General features: G+C 58.0%; 7 protein-coding genes across 7 annotated transcripts; all 7 read right to left on the bottom strand.

The window, feature by feature from the left end:
- Window positions 1–77: 77 nt before the first annotated feature.
- Window positions 78–4,583, bottom strand: LBRM_28_2480 (DNA topoisomerase ii; the record flags this gene model as incomplete). The annotated part of the gene is made up of 1 exon (XM_001566226.1): window positions 78–4,583. The coding sequence occupies one exon, from the start codon at window positions 4,581–4,583 to the stop codon at window positions 78–80; it is 4,506 nt and encodes a 1,501-aa protein (XP_001566276.1).
- Window positions 4,584–5,604: 1,021 nt separating this feature from the next.
- LBRM_28_2470 (putative histone acetyltransferase) lies at window positions 5,605–7,326 on the bottom strand (the record flags this gene model as incomplete). The annotated part of the gene is made up of 1 exon (XM_001566225.2): window positions 5,605–7,326. The coding sequence occupies one exon, from the start codon at window positions 7,324–7,326 to the stop codon at window positions 5,605–5,607; it is 1,722 nt and encodes a 573-aa protein (XP_001566275.1).
- Window positions 7,327–10,951: 3,625 nt separating this feature from the next.
- LBRM_28_2460 (putative glycosomal membrane protein) lies at window positions 10,952–11,620 on the bottom strand (the record flags this gene model as incomplete). Its single annotated transcript, XM_001566224.1, has 1 exon — window positions 10,952–11,620. One exon carries the CDS (start codon window positions 11,618–11,620, stop codon window positions 10,952–10,954), a length of 669 nt encoding a protein of 222 aa, XP_001566274.1.
- Window positions 11,621–12,489: 869 nt separating this feature from the next.
- On the bottom strand, window positions 12,490–13,155 carry LBRM_28_2450 (glycosomal membrane protein-like protein; the record flags this gene model as incomplete). The annotated part of the gene is made up of 1 exon (XM_001566223.1): window positions 12,490–13,155. One exon carries the CDS (start codon window positions 13,153–13,155, stop codon window positions 12,490–12,492), a length of 666 nt encoding a protein of 221 aa, XP_001566273.1.
- Window positions 13,156–16,401: 3,246 nt separating this feature from the next.
- On the bottom strand, window positions 16,402–17,298 carry LBRM_28_2440 (conserved hypothetical protein; the record flags this gene model as incomplete). Its single annotated transcript, XM_001566222.1, has 1 exon — window positions 16,402–17,298. One exon carries the CDS (start codon window positions 17,296–17,298, stop codon window positions 16,402–16,404), a length of 897 nt encoding a protein of 298 aa, XP_001566272.1.
- A 1,200-nt stretch (window positions 17,299–18,498) lies between these two features.
- On the bottom strand, window positions 18,499–21,228 carry LBRM_28_2430 (putative cyclin dependent kinase-binding protein; the record flags this gene model as incomplete). Its single annotated transcript, XM_001566221.1, has 1 exon — window positions 18,499–21,228. The coding sequence occupies one exon, from the start codon at window positions 21,226–21,228 to the stop codon at window positions 18,499–18,501; it is 2,730 nt and encodes a 909-aa protein (XP_001566271.1).
- A 1,793-nt stretch (window positions 21,229–23,021) lies between these two features.
- On the bottom strand, window positions 23,022–25,526 carry LBRM_28_2420 (2,3-bisphosphoglycerate-independent phosphoglycerate mutase-like; the record flags this gene model as incomplete). The annotated part of the gene is made up of 1 exon (XM_001566220.1): window positions 23,022–25,526. One exon carries the CDS (start codon window positions 25,524–25,526, stop codon window positions 23,022–23,024), a length of 2,505 nt encoding a protein of 834 aa, XP_001566270.1.
- Between the last annotated feature and the right edge of the window lie 914 nt (window positions 25,527–26,440).

Genomic DNA, 26,440 nt, shown 5'->3' with positions numbered 1-26,440 from the left:
GGACGCAGAGGAGGAAGCAGCGATCAAGAGACACACACCTTCACTATCTTCGCACTAGTCGTGTATCACTGCGACCTCTAGTCGCTGAAGCTGTAGTCGGAGCCGAGGTCGGATGACGACGAGGAAGACTCCTCTGATGACGGCACCGATTCATCAGTGCTGTCACCGTCATCATCGCTTAGGTCACTGCTGCTAATGTGGCGACGGCGCCGAGCGGCTGGCTTCGGCCTCGGCTTTGCAGGGGCGGTGGCGATGGCGGTGTCCCTCTTGCTGTTTGCTGTGGTAGTCGGTCGATTCGCTTCTGCCTTCGCCTTACCAAGCCCCAGTAGGAGGAGGTCATCATCGTCGGCGTCAGCGTTGGGCTTTCTGGCGCGCGCTGCGCTGCCGTTTGACGGGGACGCAGCAGTCACGGTCGTCTTTGGTGCGGCGCTCACCGGTGACGCGGAGGAAAGTGCATCGAGTCCAAAACCATCCAGGTCGAAGTCATCCGCCGCCTTCTTCGTAGCAGCAGCAGCAGTGGCTGACAATGTCGCCTCCTTCCGGAGCCTGCGCCTCACCGGCTTGGAGCTACCGCTGTTGTGGTTGTCGCATGAATTGCCACCATCGTCGTCACTGCTGTTATGAGCCTTCTTGCCCGGCTTCGACGCCGCACTGCGCTTCGGGGCTGCGCGGGGCTTCTTCGGAGGGTCGCAGCCCCGTGCCCGCTTCGGTACCGGTGGCGCTCCGGCGTCACCCATACCCACAATGCTCTCACCCTCATCGCCATCGTCGCTGTTGTCCAACATCCAGTCCTCGTCGGAGTCGCTGTCATCGTCATCATCGCTGTCCCTCTTGCGTCGCCGCTTCACCGCCGCCTTCTTTGGTCTGGGCCGTGCGGCCTCGCCACCGGCCGAGGAAGCTTCGCCGAGCATTGCGTCATCGCCGCCGCCGATGCGCCGGCCGGCGCCGCTGCTGTTTGCCTTCAGGTGCTTCTCCGCCTCCTTCTGCAGCAAAGACCGCGCCTTGTCGGACAAGATCGGCACGCGCAGTCGTCGCGCGTCAAACGGCTTCTTCACCTTCTTGCGCTGAATGGTGGCAATCTCCACCTCACGAGCGGCGTAGAAGCTCTCCAGCTTGGTGCGCAGCACCTGGAGGTCCTCCATCCACATGTCTTTGGGGGTGCGGGCCTCCATCGTGGCCGTGTCGTGGCGCGCCCGGGCCAGCTGTGCCTCCAGCCGCGCGATCATCTCCGCCGTAAGGCTCCACAGCTTCATGCCAAGCAGATAGTCGTAGTTGCGAGTAGCACGACGCACCTCAGGCGTCTCTGCGTCACCGTCGTCCACGCCACCGTCGGCAGCGCTTCCCATACCCAACACGTCCTCTTCGCTGTTCTGTGTAGTAGGCTCCGCCTCGCCACCCTCCTCCTCCACGGTTGTCGAAGATAGCTTCTTCTTTGCGTGGGGTGGGAAGGGGAGATACAGGCGTCCCTGCAGGTCCTCGAGCAGCTCCTTCTTTTTCCGCTTTGTCACCACGAGCGTGCCCTCCACCACCTCGCGCACAAAGCGGACCATATTCTCCAGCTTGCTCGTCAGCCGACGCAGCTCACCCAAGAGATAGTCCTTGCGCTTTGCGTAGTAGTCGAGGCGCACGAGATAGAAGTCCTTGAGCACCGACTCCGCATCCCAGTACTTGGTGATCTGACCCTCCTTGTTGAAGGCGATGATGTTCGTGGCGTGCACGTACTCCTTCAGCTGCAGTCGCTCCTCGACGACGTCCTGCGCGACCCACTGCTCCAGCACCTGGGGATGCAGAAACACTTCGAAGTCCACCGTCACATCCGTTGTGTGCTCGCGGTACTGCACCACGAGCTCCTTCTCCCGCATGTCCTCCAAGAACTTCTTGTACGTCTGCGTCCACACGCCGATCGGCAGCTCTGTAATGCACACGACCCCATCCGGGCGTACCTCGTACCTGCCATGGGAGATGAACTTACCCGGCTCCTTCTCCTCCATTGTGCCGGTGAAGCCAAAGTACCACGGTTGCATCTTGTGCACCTCCTCACCTCGCATGAGGCGCTCAAGGTTGCGGATGACCTCCAGCGGGTTGTAGTTCGGGATGCTCGTGCTGAACCCGGTGCCGATACCAGTCGTGCCATTCACCAGCACCATGGGGATGACCGGAATGTAGTAGAAGGGCTCCACAGAGAGACCATCGTCGTCCTTGTACTCGACCACGAAGTCGTCAGCCGGATGAAAGATGGCCCGGGCGACGTGCATGAGCCGAGTAAAAATGTAGCGCCCCGCGGCGTGGTCCTTGCCACCGTGCAGCCGCGTACCGAACTGACCGTCCTTGCGCAGCAGCGGAACGTTGTTGCTACCCACAAAGTCCTGCGCCATTCCGACGATCGTCTGCACAAGCGACTGCTCGCCGTGATGGTAGGCGGAGTGCTCCGAGACGTAGCCGGCAAGCTGCACCACCTTGATAGAGTTCACCAAGTTACGCTTGAAGCAGGAGAAGAGGATCTTGCGTTGGCCGGGCTTGAAGCCGTCAATCGCACTCGGGATACTGCGCTCGCAGTCAGCGATGGAGAAGAGGATGAGCTCCTTGTCCACAAAGTCTCGATAGGACACCTGGCGCACGCTGTAGTCCATCGACTCATTCACGTTCACGTTCGTTTTGAAGTTTGTGATCCACTCCTTGCGGTCCTCGACGCGGTCCTTGCCAAATGCCATGACGATGCGGTCCTCCTCGCTCTGATCCTGCTCCACAAAGCTGAGGCGGTGCCGGTCAATGTTCTCAAAGTACTCGCGGCCCTCCTCGGCGCCGGACGTGCCGAGACCCTTGTAGTAGCGAATTTGGTAGTTGCTCAGGTTGTCCCCAATCGCCTTCTTCCACTCGAAGTAGTCCGGCATGGAGAAGAAGGAGATCGCCTTGCCGGCCCCGCCGCGGCCCTTTGGTCGGGCTTTCACAATCGGGGTAATGAACTGCTGAAGGAAACCAGGCACTCGCAGCAGGTTTGGCCAGAAGCAGTGAATGAAGTTGATGAGTAGCCCCTTGATGTGCGATCCGTCATGGTCCTGGTCGGACATGATCATGAGGTGGCCGTAGCGCAACCCGTCGGTGTTCTCGTACTTTTGGCGAATGTCGAGCCCCATAATCTTCATAACGCACTGGATCTCTTCGCAAGCCGCCAGCTTCTTCAGCGACGCCTCGCGTACGTTGAGAGGTTTGCCGCGCAGCGGAAACACGCCAAAGTAGTCTCGATCCTTCACCGCTAAGCCAGCCGTGCAGAGTGTCTTGGCTGAGTCACCCTCTGTAAGGATCAGTGTGCAGCGGTGGCCGTGCTTGCCGCCCGCCTCGTTGGCGTCGTCCAGCTTCGGGATGCCCATGATCTGCTTCCGATCCGACGACTTTATCTTGGACGCCATCTCCTTCGCGATCTTGCTGTTCGCCATTTCAACTGAGCGCTCAACGATGCCGGAGTTCATGATGTAGTCGACAATGCTGTTGGGCAAGTCGCACGTGCTGCCGAACTTGCTCTTGACGGTGTTGAGCGTCTCCTTCGTCTGCGAGTCGAAGCTGGGGTTGTCAATGAGGCAGTTGACGAATAGAAAAATATGCGGCCTAATCATATGCGACTTCACGTCTGTCTTCTTCTTCTTCTTGGCCTGCTCCACCACTTTGGTGACGATTTGGTCCATGATGTACTTGACATGGGTGCCGCCGCGGGTGGTGGCGATGGAGTTGACGAAGCTCACCTGCTGCGGCCCAATGTTTGACACCCGTACGCACAGCTCCCACCGGTCATTCGCGCGGGAGTAGCTCGCCGCCTTCCTCTCCTCGCCCATGGTGGGGTAGAGGTCGACGTACTCCGGGAAGGTGGTGCAGGCGATTCGTTCATCGTTCAGGAAGCACTTGAGGGTCTTGTCAGTGCACCCCGCGACGTCGTACACGCGCCGCTTCATCATGAGCAATATGTCCTCGCTAAACTTATCGACGTGGAAGCGCGCAAAGTCGGGGTAGAAGGTAACCATAGTGTAGTCGGCACTCTCGCACGGCACGATAATGGGGTCGTCGTGTTGCAGCATGTTATTCGTCCACTTCATGTAGAACTTCTTGCGAGAACGACTGTGCACGGTCTCGACCTCGAACTGCTTCGAGAAGACGTTCGTCAGCTTCGCGCCGAAACCGTTGCGCCCTCCCGTCACCTTCGCCTCCTCGTCGTCATAGTTGGAGGAGGTGAGGAGGTGCCCAAAGATCATCTCCGGCACCCAGAGATCGTGCTCGCGGTGCCTCTGAATTGGAATGCCCTCGCCGTTGTTGTATACTCGCACATAGTCCTCCGTCATCCACACCCGAATGACGGTCTGACCGAGCGGGTCGCGGACCTTGTTGTCTGCCGCATTGACCAGTATCTCATCAAAGATCTTGTACAGCCCGGGCGTCCAGGTACACTTGCGCTGCTTCATAATGTTCTCTGCATCGTCATAGACCCAAATGTCGTCTGTCACCGGCTCAATGGTGCCAATGTACATATCAGGACGCGTGAGGATGTGCTCATGCTGCGTCTTCTTCTGGTAAATCTGTTCTACAGTTTTGCCCATTGTCCCTCCTTGAAAGCACGCTGACGCTGCGCGCGTATGTATGTGTGTATGCGTATGCTTTGACTGCAGTTGTAGGTGTGTGTAAGCGCCACGACCATGGGGCGACTGAGAGGGGGAGACGTGAGTCGATAATCTATGCCTGCACGACGGCGTGTCGGTGGGGGTGCCTGTCGGGGATGCCTGTATGCCTGTCTTTCTCCTTGTCTTCTTAGCTGTACGCTACTCGACCTCTCGTAGTGGGCCTGTGAGTAGCCGTGTGCGCGTCTGGCACTCTGGGGGGGGGGGGGGGGGGCGCACCCACACACAAGACGGAATAAGACGCGCACTCGTGCGGCAACGGGTGTGCCGCAAAGTGGGGAACGGGGTGAGTAGTAGACGGGTGTGGAATAGGCTGGTAGTGAGAGAACGGAGCAAAGAAAGCGAAAAATAGGCGTGAGAGGTGTGTGTCACCGCAGACCAGGAATACCCGATGATTGGTAAGCAGGTGGTTAGGCGAGGCAAGAGGCGATAAGGATACCAGGTTACGTGTGCACGGTGACGAAGAGGTAGAGGTGGGGGGTGGAGAGGGAAGAGGCAGAGGGAGCGCGGCAGCAGCAAACAACAAATAAGAGAAAAAAAACAGAGTGAAAGACACGCCTGTCAAGACACACACACACACGTAGATGTCCCAGTTGACAGCGGCGATTGCCTGGACACACGACATCCCGTGCGCAGGAGCAGGGGGGACGCAAACAAGGAGATAGACAGCCCACTCTCGTGCAAATGGGGAAAGGCAAAAAGCAAACGCCTGTGGGCGTGCGCGATGGTCGGCACCACAACTACAGTCATGGCCGTAAAGGCGTTCACCTCCTCTGCCAAGTAAGGTTAGTTTTGCTCTGCTCCTCTTTGTTGCTTGCAGGGGGAGAGAAGAGAAGATGCGCAGATCCCCTCCGCAGAAAGTGACGATGTTATTGAGCGGCGCATCTCAACCGCAGGAATGGAATTGGAGGGTGCGAGAAAGAGAGAGAGAGAGCAGGGGGGATCAACGTGTGCTGGTGTGGAAACCGCGGGACTTGAGGAGGGCTGGCTGAAAGACTGCGTGCTGGAGGCTGCTCTCCCAGCGGAGTGTCTCGTCATATATCCAATCCACGTATCGCTGCGGCAGCAGAAGCTGAATGCCACGATCCTCACCACTGCGATGCAGCACACCCATGCCCAGGAGCGTCTTAAGCACGTCAGCCTCCTCCAGACGCACAGCTACTGCAATGTCCCTGATGGTAGTCCGCTGCGTAAAAGCAGTCGTGCCAGCAGCCAGTAAAGCGCCTGTGGGGGACTGTGCAGCCGCACTGTGGCCCGAAATCCCCTTCTTGGTCAAAGATGGGGGGACAGCAGCTGCGAGTGGTAACTTGCCTTGGGAAAATGGCAATCTCGTCTCCTCGTCGTCTACGTTCCTCTCGTGTTCCGTCTTCGCGTCGACACGAGAGCGCTTGCGCGCTGATGACAGAGCGTTCGAGTGCCGCTCGTGCAGTGACGCGTCGACTTCCCCGGAGCGACCCCTATCGATATCATGCCCTCCTGTCACTCCTCTGCCCTCCTCCACCAGCATGACCACCTCCACGGCCGCAGAGCCAGCGTCAAGGCCAAGAGGCACACCCGTGTCGGACGCATGGCTCCCTCGAGACTCAACCTGCGCGCCGCCCTGTGCTCTTTTTTGAACGGTCTTGTCCATGTCGTCACCGTCGACATCCACCGCATTGGCTCGCCGTATCGTGTTCAGCGTCTCCTTCATCCAGCGCACAATGGCACGGCGCCAAAACTGCTGATATGCGATGGCACCCAAGTCAGAGAGGGGCTTCTCCGGGGTACCTATCTGCTTTCGGCGGTAGGCGAGCTCGTAGCTGACAGCGATCATAAACTGGCCAAGATGGCGAAGCACCTGAGGCGGGGATAAGGCGGTCGCGGTTGCGCCATCCTGCGGCGCCACCGATCTCTGGCGGCTGGTGCGGCGCCCGAAGCACGGCAACGTCACAATACAGGCCAGATTGTACTCGCTCACGTGCTTCTCCCAGGTGAAGAAGCCGGCGAAGTACATGGCGGAGGGATCGGACACGTAGTGGGGGAAGTAGCGGTGGTGCAGACAGAGAACATAAAAATAGTAGCTGTGCACATCGTGCCCGGCGAGCTTGTTCTCCAGGAACGACTTGCCAATGAGGAAGAGGTGACGGCAGTAGGTAACGTGTTGACTGCCGTTGATCTTGAAGAGAAAAAGACCACGCATCTCGTCGCGGTACACCTCATCACCCGGCGGACGCAGGCGGTCCGCGCGGTAGGTGCGGGTCTCGTAGTGCATCTGTGCGTAGGTCGAGTAGATGCGGAGAGAGAAGGGGCAAAGAAAAGCATCCCGAATGAAAGGCTGCTGCTGCACCTCGACTGACGAGCCGGTGGTGTTGTTGACACCTTTGCCAGTTGGGGTAGAGGCAGAGGACGCACTGGCCGACGTGCCAGCCACCTCTGTCCATGGCAGCATCGGGTCATACTCGCTGTTCAGCAAGCCAAACGGTGCGTAGTACCACGGGGTAAAGACGTACGTGTTCAGGTACACAAAGTAGCGCACCGTGGTCGGGGTGCGGCAGTCGCGCAGGAGCCGCTCCTCGAGGTAGTCGAGCTGACGGCGGGCGCGTTGGGTGCGGGCCATGCCAGGAGTTGTCTCCCCGTACACACTGCTGAGCCACGGGCGGTGCAAAACATGAGAGAGCCGGACCATATCGACGGCCAGTCCATACGGTGTCGCAGCCGTGTCAGCTGCGGATGCAGGCACCGCTGCGTCCTCGGCGACATACCCAAACGTGAGCTGGGCAACAGTCGTCTTTACATAGACATCGTCTACAGGAAACCACGCGCTGAGTCGGTGGTCCGTCTCCTTGACGCGCACGAAAGCGTAGAGAGACACGCCGGTGTGGTTGGCGCCTGCCGTCGCTTCCATTTCCTCAGCTATCACTGGAGCGCTTGATACAACAGCGCTCTGGCTGAGGTGCGAGCCCCTCTGCGGCGTGGAAGAGGTCGGGCTGCACGGTGGGGTGCACCGTCGCGTGGTGTTTGTGTCAGCCGAGGAGGCAGCGTTCAGCGGTGATGGGTGCCACAGCTGACGCACCTCCAGTATCACACCAGGCACTACTACTTCCCTCGGCGTACCGTGACCTGCTGCCGCTCCACCGCCATAGCCGCCGAAGCCAGCTGTGCTACTAGTGCTGCCTGTTGTCCCTCCTCTACGATGCAACAGGGCTGGGTAGAGTTGCGTGGAAAGTGCCACTACGCAGCTCACCTCCTGGCTGAGAGTCCCTCGTGTCATGAGGAGCCCAAAGGGAAGTTCAGTGCCTCCCTGCAGTGTATGTGCGCATGTATGAAACGTTAGAAGGGGAAGGGGGAGCAGATACACGCGCAAGCAAGAACGGAAAGAGAGGAGAACAGGTTGGAATTGAAGACCTACACACAGAGGACAAGCACTCAACGCAGGTAAGAAGCGAAAAGGAGTATAGGCGCCTTTGGGGTGTTCATGCGCATACGCGTAGAGAGATGCAGCACTGCACAGCCTTCTTGACATGAGAGAAGTGCGAGAGTGGGAGGGAGCCTTCACCCTCCCCCCCCTATCCCATCCCATCCCTCTCTCCCTCTCCGTGCCCGCCCAAAAGCTGCGCCGTTGCTCCACCAGGGCGAGTGTAGGTCCGTATGGCAAAGAGACGCCAACGGGGCCGGAAGAGAAGAGGTCTCCTCCGCGGGTGCAACAGGTGAGCCATGCAGGGACCTCACACATACACAAGCACAAGGCGGCGCCCATGACAAGAAAGCCGACTACGAAGAGGGCTCGGGCAAGGGAGTGGCAGGCTCTTTTCCAAGGACGTCACACACGTCACCTCCCACTCGCTGCGACGCCAAGCCACTACATCTCCTCTGCTGCGGGTCCTCGTCAAAAAAGACCCCGCTTCACGCTACCGAGGCTTCTTTCATGGCTGCTTGTGTGCGCGCGTGTCGAACTCTCAGCAACTCGCCGTGCCCCTCTCCGTTTTGAGATCGGGACGGGGAGAGAGGGGGGGGGGGGGGGGCGCACAGCGAGAAAAAAAACGAGACAGACAAGACGCGCTCATGGAAGTTTTGCTTCCTCGCTGTCTCTCGTGCATTCCCCTCTCTGTTTCGCTGTACCCCGCCCTCCCTCCCTCCACACACTGTCCATGTTCGTGTGCTTGAATAGATGTGTATGCGAGGACTTGCGCGTTGGCATCTTCCTTCAGTGTAGAGCACCACGAAGCACACAAGCAGTGTCTCGCCAGTGTGAGCATTACCACCCCCGTGCCCTCTCATCATCCTCCCCCCCCCTCTCTCGCTCCGTTACAACTATTATCGCCATGTCTGATTACACACGCACGCACGCGCCCATTTCTTACACGTGTATGAGTGCCTGTGTGTATGTGTATGTGTGGCTCTCTGTCCCTCTCGCTTGCCATTTCGTCCCTCTCTTTCGTGCCTTTTGCCGAATCCCCGGCTCATGTGTGCCGACCCTCTGCGTCTGTGTCCTGCTGCTGCACAGAGGGGAGTGTGCACATGAACGTCAAACACCTTCTCCATGCATGCACACATCAACGAACGCCTGCACCAACAGAGAGAAAAGAAAATCAAGAGGCCAGTACATAACAAGTGACTGATACGCCACCAAACGCCTCGTGCTGGAAGAGGGGGAAAAGAGGAAATGAGCAGCAAGCAGCAACAACAACAACAACAACACACACACACAAGGGAGAGAGAAACAAAGAAGAGATGCACTGAGGGGGAGTGGAGGCATAGAGCGAGGGGAGCAAAAAGAAGAAAAAGAATGGATGGAGATGGAGGTGGGGGGAAGGAGAGGCGTAACACGCGGATGTATATGAAAAGGCAAAGCAAACGAGAAAAGAGGAAGACGTCAACCGTGCACGGACGGACACACACACACACACAAAGAGATCGACAGAGAAACACACACGTATGCAAACACGCATATACGTCAACACCAGAGCATACCCCCTCCTCCACACACACACACACAAGCACGCATATACCTGCACTCAGCTTTTTTTGTCGTAGCTCTTAGAAGTTCATAGAGAGAAAGGGGGGAGGGGGGGCATGTAGAGAGAGAAAACAGAGAGAAGAAAATGATCAGTAAGATAGTGTGAGGGTATGGGTGTGTGGTACTGGGTCAAACACTACACAGAGAGAGAGAGGGACGCGTGCACTATCACTGCCTTCACCCACACCCACATCACGCACGCGCAGCGAAAGAGAGAGGGGAAAGAGAGTACTGGGCATGCATGCACATCAGCCGTGAGTAACTATGCGTGTGTGGGGGACGTCATGCGACCTCCTTTTTGCTCTGTATATTGACTGAATAAATGTAGCCATGGCCACGTTTGGTCCTCTCTCGCCGTCTCGCCAATGCACTCCGCGTCCCCTCTTCGCCCCTTCCGATAGGTTTCCTTGTTTGGCCCGGGCTCCCCTCTCGGCTCTCCTTCTGGTGACTCTCTCCCTCCTCCCACCCCTGGCATTTCATGCTATGGTCATCACCGCCGATTCCCCCTGCACCTCGACATCCACCTCCGACCAGATGCACATGGGCAATGAGCACGATCGAGCGTTTACAGAAAAGTGAATCCCACAGCAGCACGCCGGTCGTCGCCAGACTCCATCCGCATCTTCTCGATTCACACACAGAGGCGCCACACACCAACACGCATCTTACCCACACTCGCTGATGCAGAGACGCGCCCACAGAGAGAGAGAGAGAGAAGAGAGAAGAGAGAAGAGAGATGGCATCAGACACGGGCGGGCACAATGGCACAAGCGGTAGACGAGGAAGACTGAAGGAGAGGGGCGAGTGCAAGACAAAGCCAAAGCAAGAAAAAAGAGCGAAACGACAGTCGGAAAGCACCGAGAAAGGGACCAAATTAGCTGGGCAGCCGTGGCGGTGGAGCCTCACGCGGAATATCGAGGAAATCACAGGCAGAGACAAGAGCAGAGAAGAAAAAAAAAGACGCGCAGAGAAGGGGGCGGCGAGGTGGTGAGTACCACGGGGCTAAGGGATACGAGAGTGGGCTCTTGAAGAAGGGAGAGAGGGAGAGGAAGCATGAGATGAAAAAGGGGGTAGTTTATAAGTGGCAGGCAACACCTGAGCCTCCTTTCCCCACCCTCTGCCTCCCGCTTCTTACTTTCCATCAACAATGCACCACCATCCACCCACTCACACGTCGCGCGACTGCTTCGCACTTTCGACCTCTCGCCTCTGCCTCGCTCATTGAGCACTTTTCCTGTCAGCATACTTTTCTCGCACCTCTGCCGCGTGCCGACTCTGGCAGCGTTCTCCATCTCTACTTGATCTTGTTCCAGTTGAGGTACGTGGCCACACCACCCGACACGCAGGTGAGGGCGCCAACGGTGATGGCGGACGGGTTCCATACGCACTTCAAGTACCCGACGGTGGCCATCGTCACGAGCACATCCGAGGCATCCTTGGTGAGGCTGATGACGGCAGCCTTGGCTTCCTTCTTGCTTGTCGTCACATCAGACGTGCGCTTCTGCAAGGCAGCACGAAGCGCGATGAGGTCCAGCACAGCAGCGAGGAAAAAGCCCCAGAACTGCGCAATCTTTGCGTACTTCGATACGAGCTTAGAGTCCGTCGATATCAGCCTGTGCTTGGCGATGAAGGCGACGTTATCACCCATGATGTAGAGGGAGTTGCCAACCGTGCGGAAGAACTCGATGAACTTCTTAGACTCCGTGCCAGCGACACCCTTCGTCACGACACCGTCGGCGATCTTCTGCAGCTTGGGCACATCACCCACGAACTTGCCCATGCGCATCAGGGAGCGAGCGCTACCAATGGAGTTACCGATGGTGACGTACGCCTTGGCATGCGGGTCCTGGTTGCTAGCTGCGACAGCCGCCAGAATCTTGAAGAAACCAGCGAGGAACTTGTAGATCTTGTCGCGGCCATCAGTCTGGCCAAGCAGCTTTATCAGCTTCTCGAAGTCGCTCATGGTGAATGATGTGAAATGGGTAATGGTAGATGAGAAAGAAAAGAATTTTTTCTCTGAAACGGTGTGTGTACGTGTGTGTGTGTGTGTGTAGAGAGAGAGAGAGAGAGAAACTGTCAGACGTGTGTAGTGCAGCAAAAGGGGGAAGAACAAGAAGGCGTAGAGAACGTGAAGGAGAGAAAAAAGGGCACATGGGGGGCAGGCGCGCGTGCCAACGTGTGTAAAATGGGGTGGAGGGTGGGATGAGAGCGAGAAAGACGGGGGGGGGGGGGGCAGACAAGGGGGTAGGCAATGAAGTATAAAGCATAAAGGGTGAGGGAGCAGGCAGGGCCTCCGTCTCTCAGCAGAAGAAAAGAGAAGACGGTTGCAGCCCCGCCAGAGCTAGCGTGTGGAGGTTGCATCACACTCTTGAGAAGAAGGCGGCACGGGTACCGCTGGAGAGAGGAGGAGGGGAGGGGGCATTGCTGTGGCGGTGATTGTCGTTTGCGCGTTCTCCCTCAAGTAAAATGGAAGAAACTAAAAAAAAAAAAAGGAAGGCCGCTATATGCGCTGTGTGGTAACACTCAAAGCGTACCATGCATACACTGACACATGCAAAGCGCAGGGAGAGAAGTGCATAGACAAGTAGTCAGGGGGGGGGGGGGGGGCAGAGAGAGGCGGGAGGACAAAGATGCAAAAATACACGCAGAGAGAGAGTAGGAGGCGGTGGTGAGAGCGAAAATAAAAAGAGGGGGAACCGAGATACGTCATATGAGAAGGAAAAACAACGCGAAAAGGAACAACTACGACGAGGAAGCACCACACACACACACACACACACACGCACACGCACTCCCTTCCTCTTCGCTGTGATGGTCTGGTGATGGCGAGCACTAAGCGCTTTCCTGCCAGCTCAAATACACGGAAAGTGCACCAGAAAGACATCGCAAGGCGCCGTCGACACGCGGACTCGGGCACTGTGCATTTCTCATGTAGCTACAGATGAACAAGGTCACCACCGTGTCTATCGCGTCGCGCATCGCGTTGATGGTGGAGAGCTTACACTTCCGCATCGCCACCGGTGGGTCGTACCGACACTTTCGGAGGGCGTCGCGCAGCTCGAACATGTAGAGCACCGTACCCAATAAATGACCACAGAGCTGCATTGTCACGGTGCAGTTCCGTAGACGCGTCATGTCAACGTTCTTGCCCAGCAGTCCCTCACGAGCGACGAGCAGGGCATGGTCACCCACGGCGTAGAGAAAGTCAAAGATGGTCTTGAGGAGCTCCACAAACTTCTTGCGCTCCGTCCACACGATGCCCTGTGCAGTGAACACCTCGACGAGGGACTGCATCTTGAGCGAGAGGCCGAAAACCCGGCCCACACGCAGAACAGAGCGTATTTCAGTGAGTTGTTTAGCCGAGGCACTATACCGCTCTCGCCGCGAACAGCTCGTCGTGCTCAAGAGAGTGAAGACGCCAACCATGAGCTTCATGAGTTTGTCCACGCTGTCGCTCCGCTCCAACGCGCGCGACGCACTGAGAACGGCGTCCCGCATCTCTCACGATATTCTTGCCGTATCGTCAGTATGCCTCTGTGTTCTCCTTTTCCTTTAGCTACTTGGGGGTAGCTGGTGCAGCTCACGCTCTTTGCCTTTAGAAAGAAAATCCACTGTGGCAACACGCACAGCAAGACACACACACACACACGCTCCCGTCGCTTCGGTTGAGCTCCCTTCACTGCGCAGCCACTACGAAGTGAACGAGTGGTGAAAAGGGACCTTTCAAGCAACTACTCCCCTCGCTATGGGCGTCTATATCTTCTCTGTTTCCTGTGTCGTAGTTGCGCGTGTATTCGCTCGCCCCTTCCCGTGCTGGTTCACAAAGGGAGAAAGGTAATCGCTGGTGTTACCCTGTGGATCGTCAGGCGTCCCGCCTCCCTCTCTCTCTCTCGTCGACGTGAACGAAGATGAGAATGGGGGAAAGAGGAGAAGAAGATGGCGTGAAAAAGAAGAGACGCGGAAATACAAAAGACAATTGAAGAAGCAGGAGCTCGGAATTGCTATGAGGGAGGCAAGTGAGCGAGAGGAAATATCGCCAACAAGGGAGAGGGTACGGGGGGGGGGGGGGGGTGCAGTCTGAGATTGCGCGTGGTTGCGGTGTATGTGCGTGGGTACGTATGTGAACGAAAGGTAAAAGCGCAAAAGGGAGAAGCCTGAAGAAGACTGTGCTGAACGAGAGAAGAAGCAAGAAAAAGAAAGGGAAAGACAAGAGACCGAAGCAAGAAAACGTTCACGAGCAAGAGTTCTGGGCTGTGTCCCACTTGGACCCGCGTGTTCTCCAGTGGCGGCGACGATGGCTGATGGTTGTGGTGAGGAGGAGTACACTCTCGCGGAAGTCTGTACAAAACAATGCGCTTGCAAAAGTAGTTTGTTGTTGAATCTCTGCAGTCTCCAAGCAAGTGGGGTGGGAGTGGGGGAAGGCGCCTCTCTGTGAGGGGTGAAATGCGCAGCGAGACAGCGACAAGGCGAGGAAGACAGGGGGAGAGAGCGATGGTAAGTACAGCGAAGAGGGTGAACCGGAAAAAAAAGTGGTGGCATTGCCCCAGTCAACTCCGCAGGTTGCCCTGACGCAGCAGCAGCAGCAGCAACGGCAGAGCGTGAGTCGTCCTCCGCAGGAATGCGTAGAGGACACATTGCGAGGAGGGAACAGAGAAACGAGAAAGCGCTTCTCCCCTCGACAGCAACTCACGGTAACAGCAGCGACAAACGCGGCAAACAGAAGCACCGATGAGGAGAGGAGTGTGTGTGTGCGGGGGGGGGGGGGGGTAAGAGAGTTTTTTCCTCGACGTCGCCACTCGCTGCCGGGCAATATGGGTTATACGCCACTCGACAGCGGTCCTCTTCCAGGCCTATCACCTGCTGCAAAGCGGCCCCAGGCACGCACCACAGCAATGCGCCGACCCACTCATCTGAGCACGGCCTCGGACTCAAGCTGCACCCACCTGCCCCGCAGGCCGCCTCACAGCCGCTCCCATTGTGCCAGCCGCCATCTGGCGCATCCCTCTAAGCTGGCCAGGCTCCCCACAGCAGAGGGCTGCAAATGCCAGGTAGGGTACGTCCGAGCCACGCCGACACTCTGCCCCCTCATGTGACTGATGAAAACCAGTGCACACTATTGCAGGTCGGCCCAACGCCGCGCCATCCAGGCCCCTGAGTGTTGGCGTCAGTAGCGATGCACCGCTCTGGCTTCGCTACGTCGCAGGCACCTGACCCTGTCACCACCGGAAGCGGTTAGGTGTCGACAGGGAGAGGGGCTGCACAGCTTCCCAACGGAGTGGGTACCTGTCTGGGCTACCACGCTGATGGGTCTCTCGTCATTACAGGGAGCGAGAGAGTTGCAAAACGAACGGCGAACAAACTGGTGAGACGCTGGGGTGGGAATACGACGAGACAGAGAGGAAGCACCCAACCGATCGTGGAGTAGGTAGGCGCTTTTACACCCACTATCGACCTCGTGAGGCTGTGTCGTATCGGTGATGTCTTGTTGGCTACGCTGAGTCAATATGATCGCGTATCGCTGTGTATAGGTGATAGTTGACTAAAAAATCACTTTGTTGTCTTTTCTGCCTGTGTGGGTGTGGGTGTGGGTGTGTGGGTGGGTGCGAAGGGGAGGGAGGTTTAGTACCGCGCTTGGGCAGTTTCTTTCGACGCTAGCAACGTACGTGCGCTTGCATGTGCATCAACACAGAGGAAAAGAGGGGGAAAAAAAAGTGAAGCGGTGCATCCTCGCCTGCGCCGCTCCGATATGCATGCGTGTGTATGCGCTGAGCTTGAATGTGAATCTTTCCTTTCTGCTTCCAAGGTGAGAAGGGAGAGGGTGAGATCCAAGAAGGGGGAAAAACGTTAGAGCGAGCCCATTAGCAAGTCGGCATATTCATCTCTGTCGATTCAGCTTCTGGAGTGTATGCGACAGTACCGCTTACGCCGAGGCCATATCGGCAGGAATAGAGCGCAGCCTTCCTACAGGCGTATTAACACGCGCCCATGTGCTGTGCTTGTACAGAGAAGAGGGTGCGGTACCATCCCTTCGTCCAGCTTCCTGTCTCACCGGTTGGAGACATGAAGGGGTTCGAGTGGGCAGAGCTTTCTCGGGAGACACGGAGAATGGGAATGACGAGCGAGAAGGGGCCACTGGGGCCCATTCTCAGAGGAGACGCGAAGCTCTAAGTAGTACTGACAGACAGAACAAAGACCTCACTTTCATTGTGCAAGGAAAGCTCGATCGTGCCCCCAATCTCGTCCCACCGTTGTGTCCTGAGAGAAGATTGCGATGGTAGATACAAAGAAGACGCAACGGGGAGATTTTTTTGTTTTTCATTCCCCGAAGGGACTGGCGCACTCGCCTCCTGGCCCAGGAGAAGGCGAGAAGGAATGTAAGGAGGAGAGAGAGAGAGCGCCCGTGTTAGTGGTCAGCATTCTGCTGCGCAAACACACCCTTTCACCACACTATTGATGTACTACGCAGCCCACAAGACTACTCGCTTGTGGGCTGCGTATGCAGGGTACCTTTTTTGTGCGTGTCGAATGTGTCAAGCACTCGTACCGCTGGTGACAGGATGCAAGGCGCACTGGCGCGCAGAGATGACTCGGGTGAATGAAGAGCGGCACAGTGCGAGGCAAGAGAAAAAAGCGAAAAAAGAGGGGAGGGGGGTGCGCGTGCGCGTGCCACACCTCAATTTGGCTTCTCCTCTTCCTCTTTCCTCTGTTCCCATGCTCTCGCGGAAGACCAAAATAGGTGCAGCGTCAGGATGCCAACTGCACCTCTGCCAGCTCCACGCTCAACGCCTTCGACTCCTGCGCAGTGTTGTGTCGCGCTTGAGCCTCAAGTCGGTAGAAGAAGTACGGTGTCTTGTACCACTGCGGGTGCTGCGCAAAGTCGTTCAGGAAGCCAGCACGTCCCTTCAAGAAGTCGGCGCGGGGGTAGTGGCTGTACTCGCGCTGAATGTTCTCTGCGTAGCGGTGACGATACGTGTCGGCGTCCGGGTGTCCAAGGATGGCCAGGTCCAGATCCAGAAACACATGCAGTGGGTCGTCACGGCCCTGCTGCACAACAGCACTCGCTACCACCGTCTCTGCCCATGTGGAGGTCTCTGCAGGAGAGGCTGGCAGGCGCAACGGCTGCTTCGGCTCAACCAAGAGGTGCTCCTTCGTCTTCAGTATGTACGTCATTGTGGAGTCACGCACAAATTCAATCGCCTGTGCGTCGACCCAGAGAAGCGGCAGTGCAGAAGAGAAGGAAGGAGAGTGCTGCTGGCTCACATCGTCCACAGCGCCTGTGATACTACTCGCGGAAGACAATGCAGACGAGCCGGCCACGCTAGTCGGTGCAGCAGCGGCGGCAGTGAGTACTACTGAAGAGCTGATGATCGCCTCACTCTCACGCTGCATCATCTGGAGGAACTCCGCGGCGACCACCGCACTTGCATTCTCGTTGTCGCCACGAGTTGGATCGTAGACGACGTCGTGAAAGAGAACGGACAGAAGCAACACCGTGCCAGTCCACTCGTACGCTACTTTGTCAGTGCCTGTCAGGATCTCTGGCGACGGCGCCGACGACGAGGCTAGCTCCTCTACCATTGCTGGTCTGTACGCGCCGTGCCAGCCGTGTTCTGCTTCGTAAGCGACGAGTTGCCCAAGCATCTCCTCCAGGTGCTCGAGGGTATGGTAGTGCCGCTGTGGCTCCGTGTAGCGGTCGTAAACAAAGCGCCGGAAGTACTCCTCCGACACATCGCGAAGGCTGTGTGATGACGGCGTCGCTGTGTCAGTGGGCGAGTAGGGAAGGAGACGGGCTATACACCGCGCCCACGCACGCCTAACCAGTGGAATTTGCTCATTCGCTGGCTGCGCTGCGGACATGAGTTTGCACCGCGGTTGGTGTGAAATGCTCTGCTCGTTTTTGTGGGTGGGTGTAGGTGTGTGCGTCGTGGTGGTCTGTAATAGCAATTTGATGATTGGCAGCACTCGAAGCAGGCGTTTCGACAGCCTCGCTCTTCACATGTCACCTCTGGGAACCAAGCGCAGGGTGAGGGAGGAGAGTGAGGCGACACAGGGGTAGAGATTGACGAGAGGGTCCCAGCGCAAGCAGGACAACGTTGATGGAACGCAGGGGAGGGAAAAAGAGAGATCGGTGATCAAATAAAGCAGGGCGCAAAGGCAAACCCACAGAGACCCAGAAGAGCGTAGGCGGCGCCAAACGGCATTGCCGCAGAATAGAAAAGGGGGGATGTGCAACACACACACACACATACCTCATCTCCCCCACCGGTCCCCCCTTCGAACACACCCTCCCGCGAGACGGTGATGCGTCTCGACAAACGAGCGTAAAGAGAAGCGCAATCACAACGTCATTGATTGTAGTCGGCCTTCCTAGCGTGCTCCTCCTGCATTATGAGCAACCACCCCCGCCAACTGTCTCAGCCCTAACTGCCCCCCTCAACCCACTCGTTTGCTGAAGAGTGCAGGGCGGACAGAGCGAAGGTAAAAAGCAGCGCAGGCCTTGTTGGCACTCGCAGCCGCAACAATAGCCCCCAGCTTTCACTTCTATAATCTCGCCCGGTATCGCCTATGATGGACTCACCGACCCCTGCTCCTGTGCGCGTGGGTTTGAGGGAGGAGGGGAGAAGCGAGGGGATGCAAGATCGTACACGCGAGACATGGCCAGACGCCATGCCATCTTGCTTGAGAAGAGCAAACCAAACACACAGACACACACACACACAAAGAAAAGAGAGAGAGACAATGACGCACAAGCCTACGGATACATAACACAGCATCATCGCTGCCTGACAAACAACAGCGGGCATGCAGAGGCACTCCTGCAAGACACGAGTCAAGCCTACACTAGTAGTAGAGGTTGCTGTAGCAGTTGTAGTGATTCAGATACGCGGGTGACACGAACTTCTTGCTGTAGTACTCCTGCGAGGTCACGTTGATGAGCTGCAGGAGGCGCTCAATGTGCGTCTTGATCACCTGCCCGTCCCCGCCGGGCAGCAGTGTAAAGTCGAGTCCAACATACACGGGGAACTCCTGCTCCTCCACCTTCTTCCAATCCACGTGCACCACCTCCTCGTCATCCTCCTCCACTCCCTTAGCGCCGCCGCCACCGAGCATCGCATTGACATTGCCGACGTGCACGCCAGACACGTTGTGAAAACGGCGCCACCGGTTCTTGAAGTAGGCGATCTTCTTCATGAGGTCGCCCGTTTCCAGGAACTTAATGGCGAGCAACACACATGCCGCCATGATCTCCTTTCGGTTGTGCTTGCCCACCATCCCCTGCACCACGAGCCGCTCGAAGTACCAGTACGCGTACGCTGTGGTGGTCAGGTCCAGCAAGGAGTTGTCCTCGAGCGCGTAAACAAGAAGCTCGTGCTTGATTTTGCGGAGGTGCGTCAGTTTGATGTCGCGCACCTCAAGCCCGGGGTGCTGAATGTAGAAGTTGTGGTTGAGGTCCTTCTTCAAGATCTTCTTGTCGACGAACGAGATCATCGAGACACGGTAGGAGGGGAGAGAGATCATCTTTCGGCGGCGCTCGCCACCGGTGATGTTGCCCGTGTCGAGGAAATATGCGTTCAAGAAGGCAGGGTTGTTTCGGCACTGCTGTCGCGCGAGAACCTTACGGTAGCTTCGAATGTCACCCTCGCCACTGATGATGCCGCCCTTGCCGCGGCTGTGATGGTGGCGGCGGTGGCGCACGTTTAAGGAGCTGCGTGAGCTGCTCCGACTGCTCCGGCTGCTGTGGCTGCGACTGCTACGGCTGCTGCCGCGGTTGCGCCGACTAGAGCTGCAGCTGCTACCGTGAGAAGAGGAGGAGTCGCTTTGTGTACGGCTGCCGCTGCCACGACAGCTGTGGGTGCCACTTTCAGAGTGCGCCTTTGATGAGAAGGACAAGTACAGCGAGTGAATTTTGAGGCCCGCATCCGAAGACCTGGAGCTACCGGCCACGCTGGTCATCTCAGCCACGTGCCGGCGGTCAGCGTAGTTACCAGCGAGGTACTGGCTGTTCACCACAAAATCTTGATACTCGCACGTGAGCTCGTTGCAGTCCCGCGAGTGCGAAGGGGAGGATGATGACGATGACGACGACGAAGACGAGGACGAGCGCTTTTTGGAGGACGAGCTGGACCTGCTGCTGCTCGCGTTGGACTCGCCCCGGTACGGCTGTATCACTTGGTTCTCCTTCCACACCGATGTCACGCAAGGTTCGAACTTCGTCAAGATGGTGCACAGCGACAGCGGCGTGGCAGCCAACTGCGCCCAACACTGCCGTTCCCACCGCCTCTTGCTTCGAGTGCGGCGACGACGCGAATTACCGTCGGAAGATGACGAGGAGGACAAGGAGGACAACGACAACAATGGCATGAGAGTGTGACTTACGCTGGACAGATGCTGAGGTGTTCCACTCCACTCCCCCTCGAGGGGGTCAGGAGGCTGACCTGCGCCAGATGCAGCCAGTGAACCTTTATCTTCAGCGGTCCCGTCGCCGCCGCCTGGGACGTACTTAGGGCTCCTCTTTCCGCGTCCCTGCGGCGAGCTGGAAGAGTGACGGCTCGAAGGGGATGAAGATGACAACGATGAGGACGAGCGGCGCTGCTGAACGTCGCTGTAAATCCACCGCAGTCGCACCCGCTGGCCCTCCCTCTTCACGAGGTCGTGGACCTGCAGCGGCGGCTTGCCCCCGTTGTTGCCGCTGACGCGGCGTCGATGTCCCTGTGGTGGCGGTAGATTCGACTCTCCGCCGGGCACAGTGGCGCCACCGCTCAACGTAGTGCCGGATAGGTCTCTATCAGCGGCAGTAACGCCGGGGTTGGCAGCAGACGTCCCCGCATCCTGCCGAACGCCACCAGCACCCGCGCCAAGACCGCAGACCGCCGTCACACCGCTGTTCACCAGCGAAGCCGCGCTGCGCCGACTCTCACCACGGCTGCTGCTGCTGGAGGAAGAAGAGCTGCTGCTGCTGCTGTTGTTGTGACGACGACGCCGTTTGACGGGCTTCAGGCTGTTGCCTAGCGACTTGAGAAAGCCCTCCTGCCGCCTGCTTCGAAAAGAAGCGTCGGCGGCAAAGGGCTGGCGGCGTCGGTGTTGAAGTTGCTGCGGTGCGATCTGAGAAACCGCCTTGCTAACCGACGCACCACAAATGGAGCGCGAGAAGTGCGCACGAGCGGTGGAGACGGCATCGAGAGTCACTGGGGCGTCGGGATCGTTGCCGCTTGTTATGCTGGCAGCTGATGGAGCAGACGTACTTTGTGTGGCAGCACTAGCAAGGCTTCCGACGCGGATGTTGGCCGGAGCGACGAGACCACCAGTGTTGGGAACGTGTATCGCGAAATTGCGCAGAACGCCGCTCGACCCGGTACCAGGGCCCAGCGCACGCGACATTCCATCCAGAACTGCTCCTTCCTCCTTGGTCTCGATGTTGTTGAAACTGCCGCCAAGGCTGTCGGAATGGGAGCTGGAGTTGCTGCCGCTGTCGTTCTGGGCGCTGGATCGAGCGGTACCGCGCAGAGGGTGGGGGTGCAGCTCTGTTGGACTGATGGCGCTGAGGAACGCTGTCGCCCGCTGCACACCCATCGCCTTCGCCACCAAGCGTGGCTTCACCTCGCTGCCACTGCTGTTACCCAAATCATTGTTGCCGCTCCTCGAGGTTGTGCCAGGAGAGCACGATGAAGAGTGCTGCGGAGGTTTGACATGAGTGCCGTTCCGAGCGACGGTGTCAAGTGCTTTCCTTCTCCTCTCTGCACTCGTGATCCGTCCCGCCAATATGCCATCCTGCAACGTAGAAGTCGACTGTGGAGGAGTGAGTTGCGCAGGCGCATGCGACGGCACAGCTGTTCTGTATGGCTGGCAGGCGAACGCGCTTGCATTTGCAATTTGATGAGGCACGTGGGTGTCCGCACTGGCAGTGCGGACGTCGTGCGGACGAGGAGGAATGCCGGTATAGGACGCCACCTTTAAAAAAGCTTGACCGGAGGGAAGGGCGAATGCGCCGATGGCAATGCCGCAGGCGGGGAGAAGTCCGCGAGAATCAAGAGAGAGACTCCGAGAGTCTACCCAAATAACCAGCGAAGATGCCGACTGCGATGGCCCGACAAAAATGTAGGCGAGAAAGAGGTTGGGGGCAGAGCAAGCCGAGAAGCGAAGGAAGAGAGGCAACAGAGAATTTGAAGGTACAAATAAAAAGCGAAGTAACGTGGCAGGAAGGAGCAAACGGAAAGCGGTCCACGGAAGAAGGGGGGACAGTCCGCAGCAATACTGCACAACAATCGCTGGAGCACGCAGATAGGCACAAGAAGCCTCCTCTTTATGGGAGTTTCAGCAGTATGGCTGATATGTCTGGCGTGGACCGCGGGTGCGAGTGCTTCGGTCGTCTGATACCCTCAGCAACAGAACAAAGAGAGCAAAACAATTAAGAAGAGGTGAAGGGTAGCACAAGAAGAGGAGGGGAGAAAGCGGGGTAGGAGAGGAGGCTGGCAGCCCGGGGAACAGTGACGGCAAGCGTCGCCTTTGACAACAACTACCTGCGCAAGGCAGACTGCTCATGGTCGTCGTCGATGATGTGCACACATGAGGCGCCAAAGGGAAAAGTGCGAATATGCGCATGAGTAGTAGAAGCATGAAGCAAGTCGGCGACCACAAGAGGGCGTTTATGCGTGCGTGTGTTGCGTTTGTGGCGTCGGATGGAACAACAGAGAGAGGGGGGCCGAGAGGGAGGGAGGGAGGCACACTGCAGCGCTGTGGAGTAAAAGAGAACGAGGGTCATCATCTTTTCTTGGAGGGGGGCACGGGGAGGAGAACGTAAGGGGAAAAAGAAAACGAGAGACGCACAGGCGAGAAAGATGACCTCATTCGGCCCCCCTCCCCCACCTCTCCCAATTTGGCCACCTCATCCTCGATGGGATCGCAGTCCACGTTCACACTGCGCCGCGCCTTCAGCCATAACGACGACAGCGCAGCGAGCGGAGGAGCGAGAAGAAGGAGAGGGCAGTGAGACACAGCGTGTTACACGTTGTGACGTCGTCCAATGTAGCCGACTAGCTTTGTGTGTGTGTGTGTGTGTCCTTCGCATACGTGTCTTGTAGATCGTGCGTTCGCTGCTTCACACATAAAGAATGAGCGTCGTGGAGACGATGCAGCGGTGGCAGCACTCACAACAGCAGCAGCCGTTGGCCACATGCAGGCATCTCTCAGACCCCGTAGAGACGCTCACCAGGTGGCAGATAACGAGAGTACAACACACAGGCGCCACCCTTACACACACACACATGCACAGAGACACACGAAGAGAAAAGAAAGGATACTGCTCTCGAGTGTCGATCAGCCATTCAAAGCGTTCCTCACTTTCACTTCTATGTCACTGTGGTGCATTAGACGTAGTGATAGTGGTGGTGCACGCGCTTCATGAGAGGGATGAGCTCGTCACCGCGGAAACGACCCAGCGCTCCTGACGTGACCATCATCTCGCTGTAGTACTCGACGCCGTCGATCGGGAACGCGGAGAGTACGCCATCAGAGGTCGTCCGCTTGACAGCCACCGATACCGGCACCGGCTCACAGCAGTGGTCGCCAAGTCCCAGCGGAGTGGAGTGATCTGCAATGACGGCCATGGTGGCTCCCGCAGGCAGCGCACTCCATAGCGCCTCCATCGCCAGCCCAGACCGCCGAAGCATCTCCAGCTTGAGCTTGAGGTTCCTGTCATGTCCAGCGTTGTCGACACCCTTGACGTGAATCACCACAAAGTTGTACTGTGGGTCAATTATGCGGCTTGCCTGCTGTGTTGTCATAGCCGTCGACTGCAGGGCAGCTGTCACCGCGGCCTCGTGCGATAACGGGCACTCGATTCGCAGCGCGTGCAATGCGGCCCTCACCTTGACCATGAGATCCGAGTGGTAGTCACCAGTGGCACCACGGAGAGACTCTTGCCCGGTCGGGTCGCATGCGTGACACACCTCACCGCGCAGCCCACAGCAGATGCCCAGTCCTTTGATAATGCAGGTCGGTGCTAGGATCAGCCCATGAAGGCCGTGGCGCACCACGAACGTCGGCACCCACCCCTTCTTGGCAGCCCCACGGAACAAGACGAGGTTTGCCACGTTCTTGCGCGCCACGGTGTTTGAGCCACTCGTACCCGCTTCATCCGCGAGCCTCGCGGCGACGGCGCGGTTGTGCTGGCGCCTAGCCTCATTCACCGGATGTGCCTTGAGCCTGCGCGTCAAGACAGCTGAGGCAGCCTCCACAAGCCGACACGTGTAGGCCGCAGCGGCGTACTCGGGGTGGCCCTCTCCCACCGTTGGCTTGCAATGCAGCAGCAATTGCCCGTCCATGAGTGGATCTGTGCCGGTGATCTTGTCAGACAGCATGCCGAGCACTTCCGACGACCCGTCCGCGCGCACGACTCGCCGCGCCCCGCTCAGCGCCACTCCACAGCGGTGCTCCGTAGCGTACAACATCTTGATGGTGTGGGGGTACTCGAACGGAATGCCATGCAGGTCAGTGGCCACCGTTGTGCCGTTGAGGTCGTTGCAAAGCACCGGGCCCTCGGCCGCGAAGTCGCGGTCACACCGGCGGTGGGTGACATACTGGTGTGCTGAGGACGTCGACAACACAGCCTTCGCCTCCAGCGCGGGGTCCTCGTCGCCCCACAGCTCCTCAGTTCGGTCTGCAAAGGTAGCGAAGTTACCCTTGAAGGCGACGTCCTCGTCCTCCAGTTCTAGCCCAGCCCCTAGTGCCTCGTAGGCGCCACGGCCACGGTAGTACGTGGTGGGAGGGTACCCGAATATGCTGAGGTGAGCCGTGTCGCTGCCGCAGCTCTTCCCAGCCATGTAGGGATCCATGAGACCGCTAACGCCGTGCCGGGTCACGACATTGATTCCAGGGGTAACATGCTCGTTGACCGTCTCGCACAACGCAGCACCAGCAGCAGCACTGTCCACGAGCATCTCCTCCGTCACACTCAGCGAATGTGCTAAAGCAGACTCTCTGGCAGGGGAATACTCAGACAGCGACGGAACCGGCACGCCTGCCACCACCTCCAGAGGTGTGCGACCGCCCAGCTCGCGGTATGTATTGTCGCCGATGCCGTCGATGATGAAAAGAATCATCGGTTTGGGGAAGAGTGGGGCACCGTGGCACGGAATGAGCGGCGTATCGCTCGTGTGCTCCTCATCCGCCTGAGCCGCGCGGGCCTTGGCGGTGGCAGCGCGGTAGGCAATCGTAGAGGGCGGCCAATACGCCTCAGGCAGCGCATTCAGTTCCGCCTGCATGACTTTTGCCTTGGCCGAATTCTGGGTCTCCCTGAGATGCGCTGGCACGCCCCCGTTGAAGCGGTCGCCATAGAGACGTAACATGCTGGCAACCGAGAACTTGGAAATCAATTGGGAGCTGCTGCGGGGGGTCGGCGATGACCAGTCCTCCGGGTACCCCTTGGCGCTGAAGTACAAGGCAGCAGTCACTGTCACCGCCTCCCCTGCCACCGTCCCTGGCCACGTGAGGGACGCCGCTGTGGATCCGCCGCGTGCCCGAAATGACGCGCTTGGAGCCTCGCACAGCTCCACCGGCGTGGGCACAGACACGTGCGTCCCACCGGCGATGTCCTGCAGTACATCAAGCCACGCTTTCATCTTCGCTGAGACTAAATAGACTTCGCCCTCGACCTGCGCGCACCCCGACACGTTACAATCAGGGAAGTTCAGGACACATGGCAAGCACTCGGAGTGGTCGGGGGGAAGGCTCACAAAGAAGGGGTAACGACTGACAGTGCGTGCACGGGCCACGAAGACGGCCTCAGCCTCATCAGCCAACCAGTACGGGTAGTCGTTCTCGCCCCGCTGCAGCGTCCCGTACACAAATATGAGGTGGCATACCGTGCTCATGATGATAAAGTCTTTTGGATGATACCGGCAATCAAAGCTCCTTTATCCGAGCACCTTTGCGGGCTCGTCGATGGGAGGAAAGGCGTCAGTCCCGCTTTGCTTTGCGGCTTTGTGAATGGGCTCTCCGAATGCGTCGCGCAAACCTGTAGCACCTCCACTGCCGCCTGCCTGAGTCCTCTATTGGAGTGGAAGGGAGAAGGGGCGGGGGGCGACGTTTCACGATCGGGTAAGAAAAAAGAAGCAAAGAGAAAGAGAGCACACCCTTCCCCCCTGCAGCGAGGTGCTAACGGTGGCGGTTAACGCGGTTGGGGGGAAAGACAGTAATAGACGCCAAGAAGGCGAGGGCGGTGTGAGAAGGAGGATGACTCTCTCTTACCCACTCGTGCCCCCCCACACACACACACACCACCACCACCCCTCTATGTATATGTACGTATGCTCTGACCTGCAAAAGAGGCACACGAAAGAAAGACAAAGCGAGAAGAAAGAGGGGCGGTGCAGACAACCAAAGAGGCGTGAGAAATGAGGAAAGGGGGTGCAGTGGGGTGGAAGTGAAGGGAAAGGGGGAGGGGAGGGGAGGGGAGGGGAGGGGGGAGGGAAGACGTGACGTGCATCACACTCGCCGTCTTGGCCACCTTCGTTCAACTCCTACTCTACCCTTTCCCACCCCTTCATGCATGCGCCAACGCACACCAATGCTAAGAGTAGAAATAGAAGGAGAAAGATCAGGGAGCCTTGAACCAGTCCGACTAAAGCATATGGCATACTCTCCCCTGACTTCTCCAAGGAAAGAGGTGGAGAAAGGAAGAGAGGCAGACGACGAGACAAAGCACTTGTGGCTGGGTGTTTGTGCGTGAGAGGAAACAAAGCTGTTGCGTCGATCCGTCGCCCCCTTCACCTCTGACCCTAACGCG

The sequence above is a fragment of the Leishmania braziliensis genome, chromosome 28 (assembly GCF_000002845.2).
Source record: "Leishmania braziliensis MHOM/BR/75/M2904 complete genome, chromosome 28".
In the NCBI taxonomy this organism is placed as follows: domain Eukaryota; phylum Euglenozoa; class Kinetoplastea; order Trypanosomatida; family Trypanosomatidae; genus Leishmania; species Leishmania braziliensis.
The sequence above is the reverse complement of the archived record's forward strand: the minus strand, read 5'-3'. Positions and strand labels throughout refer to the sequence as shown.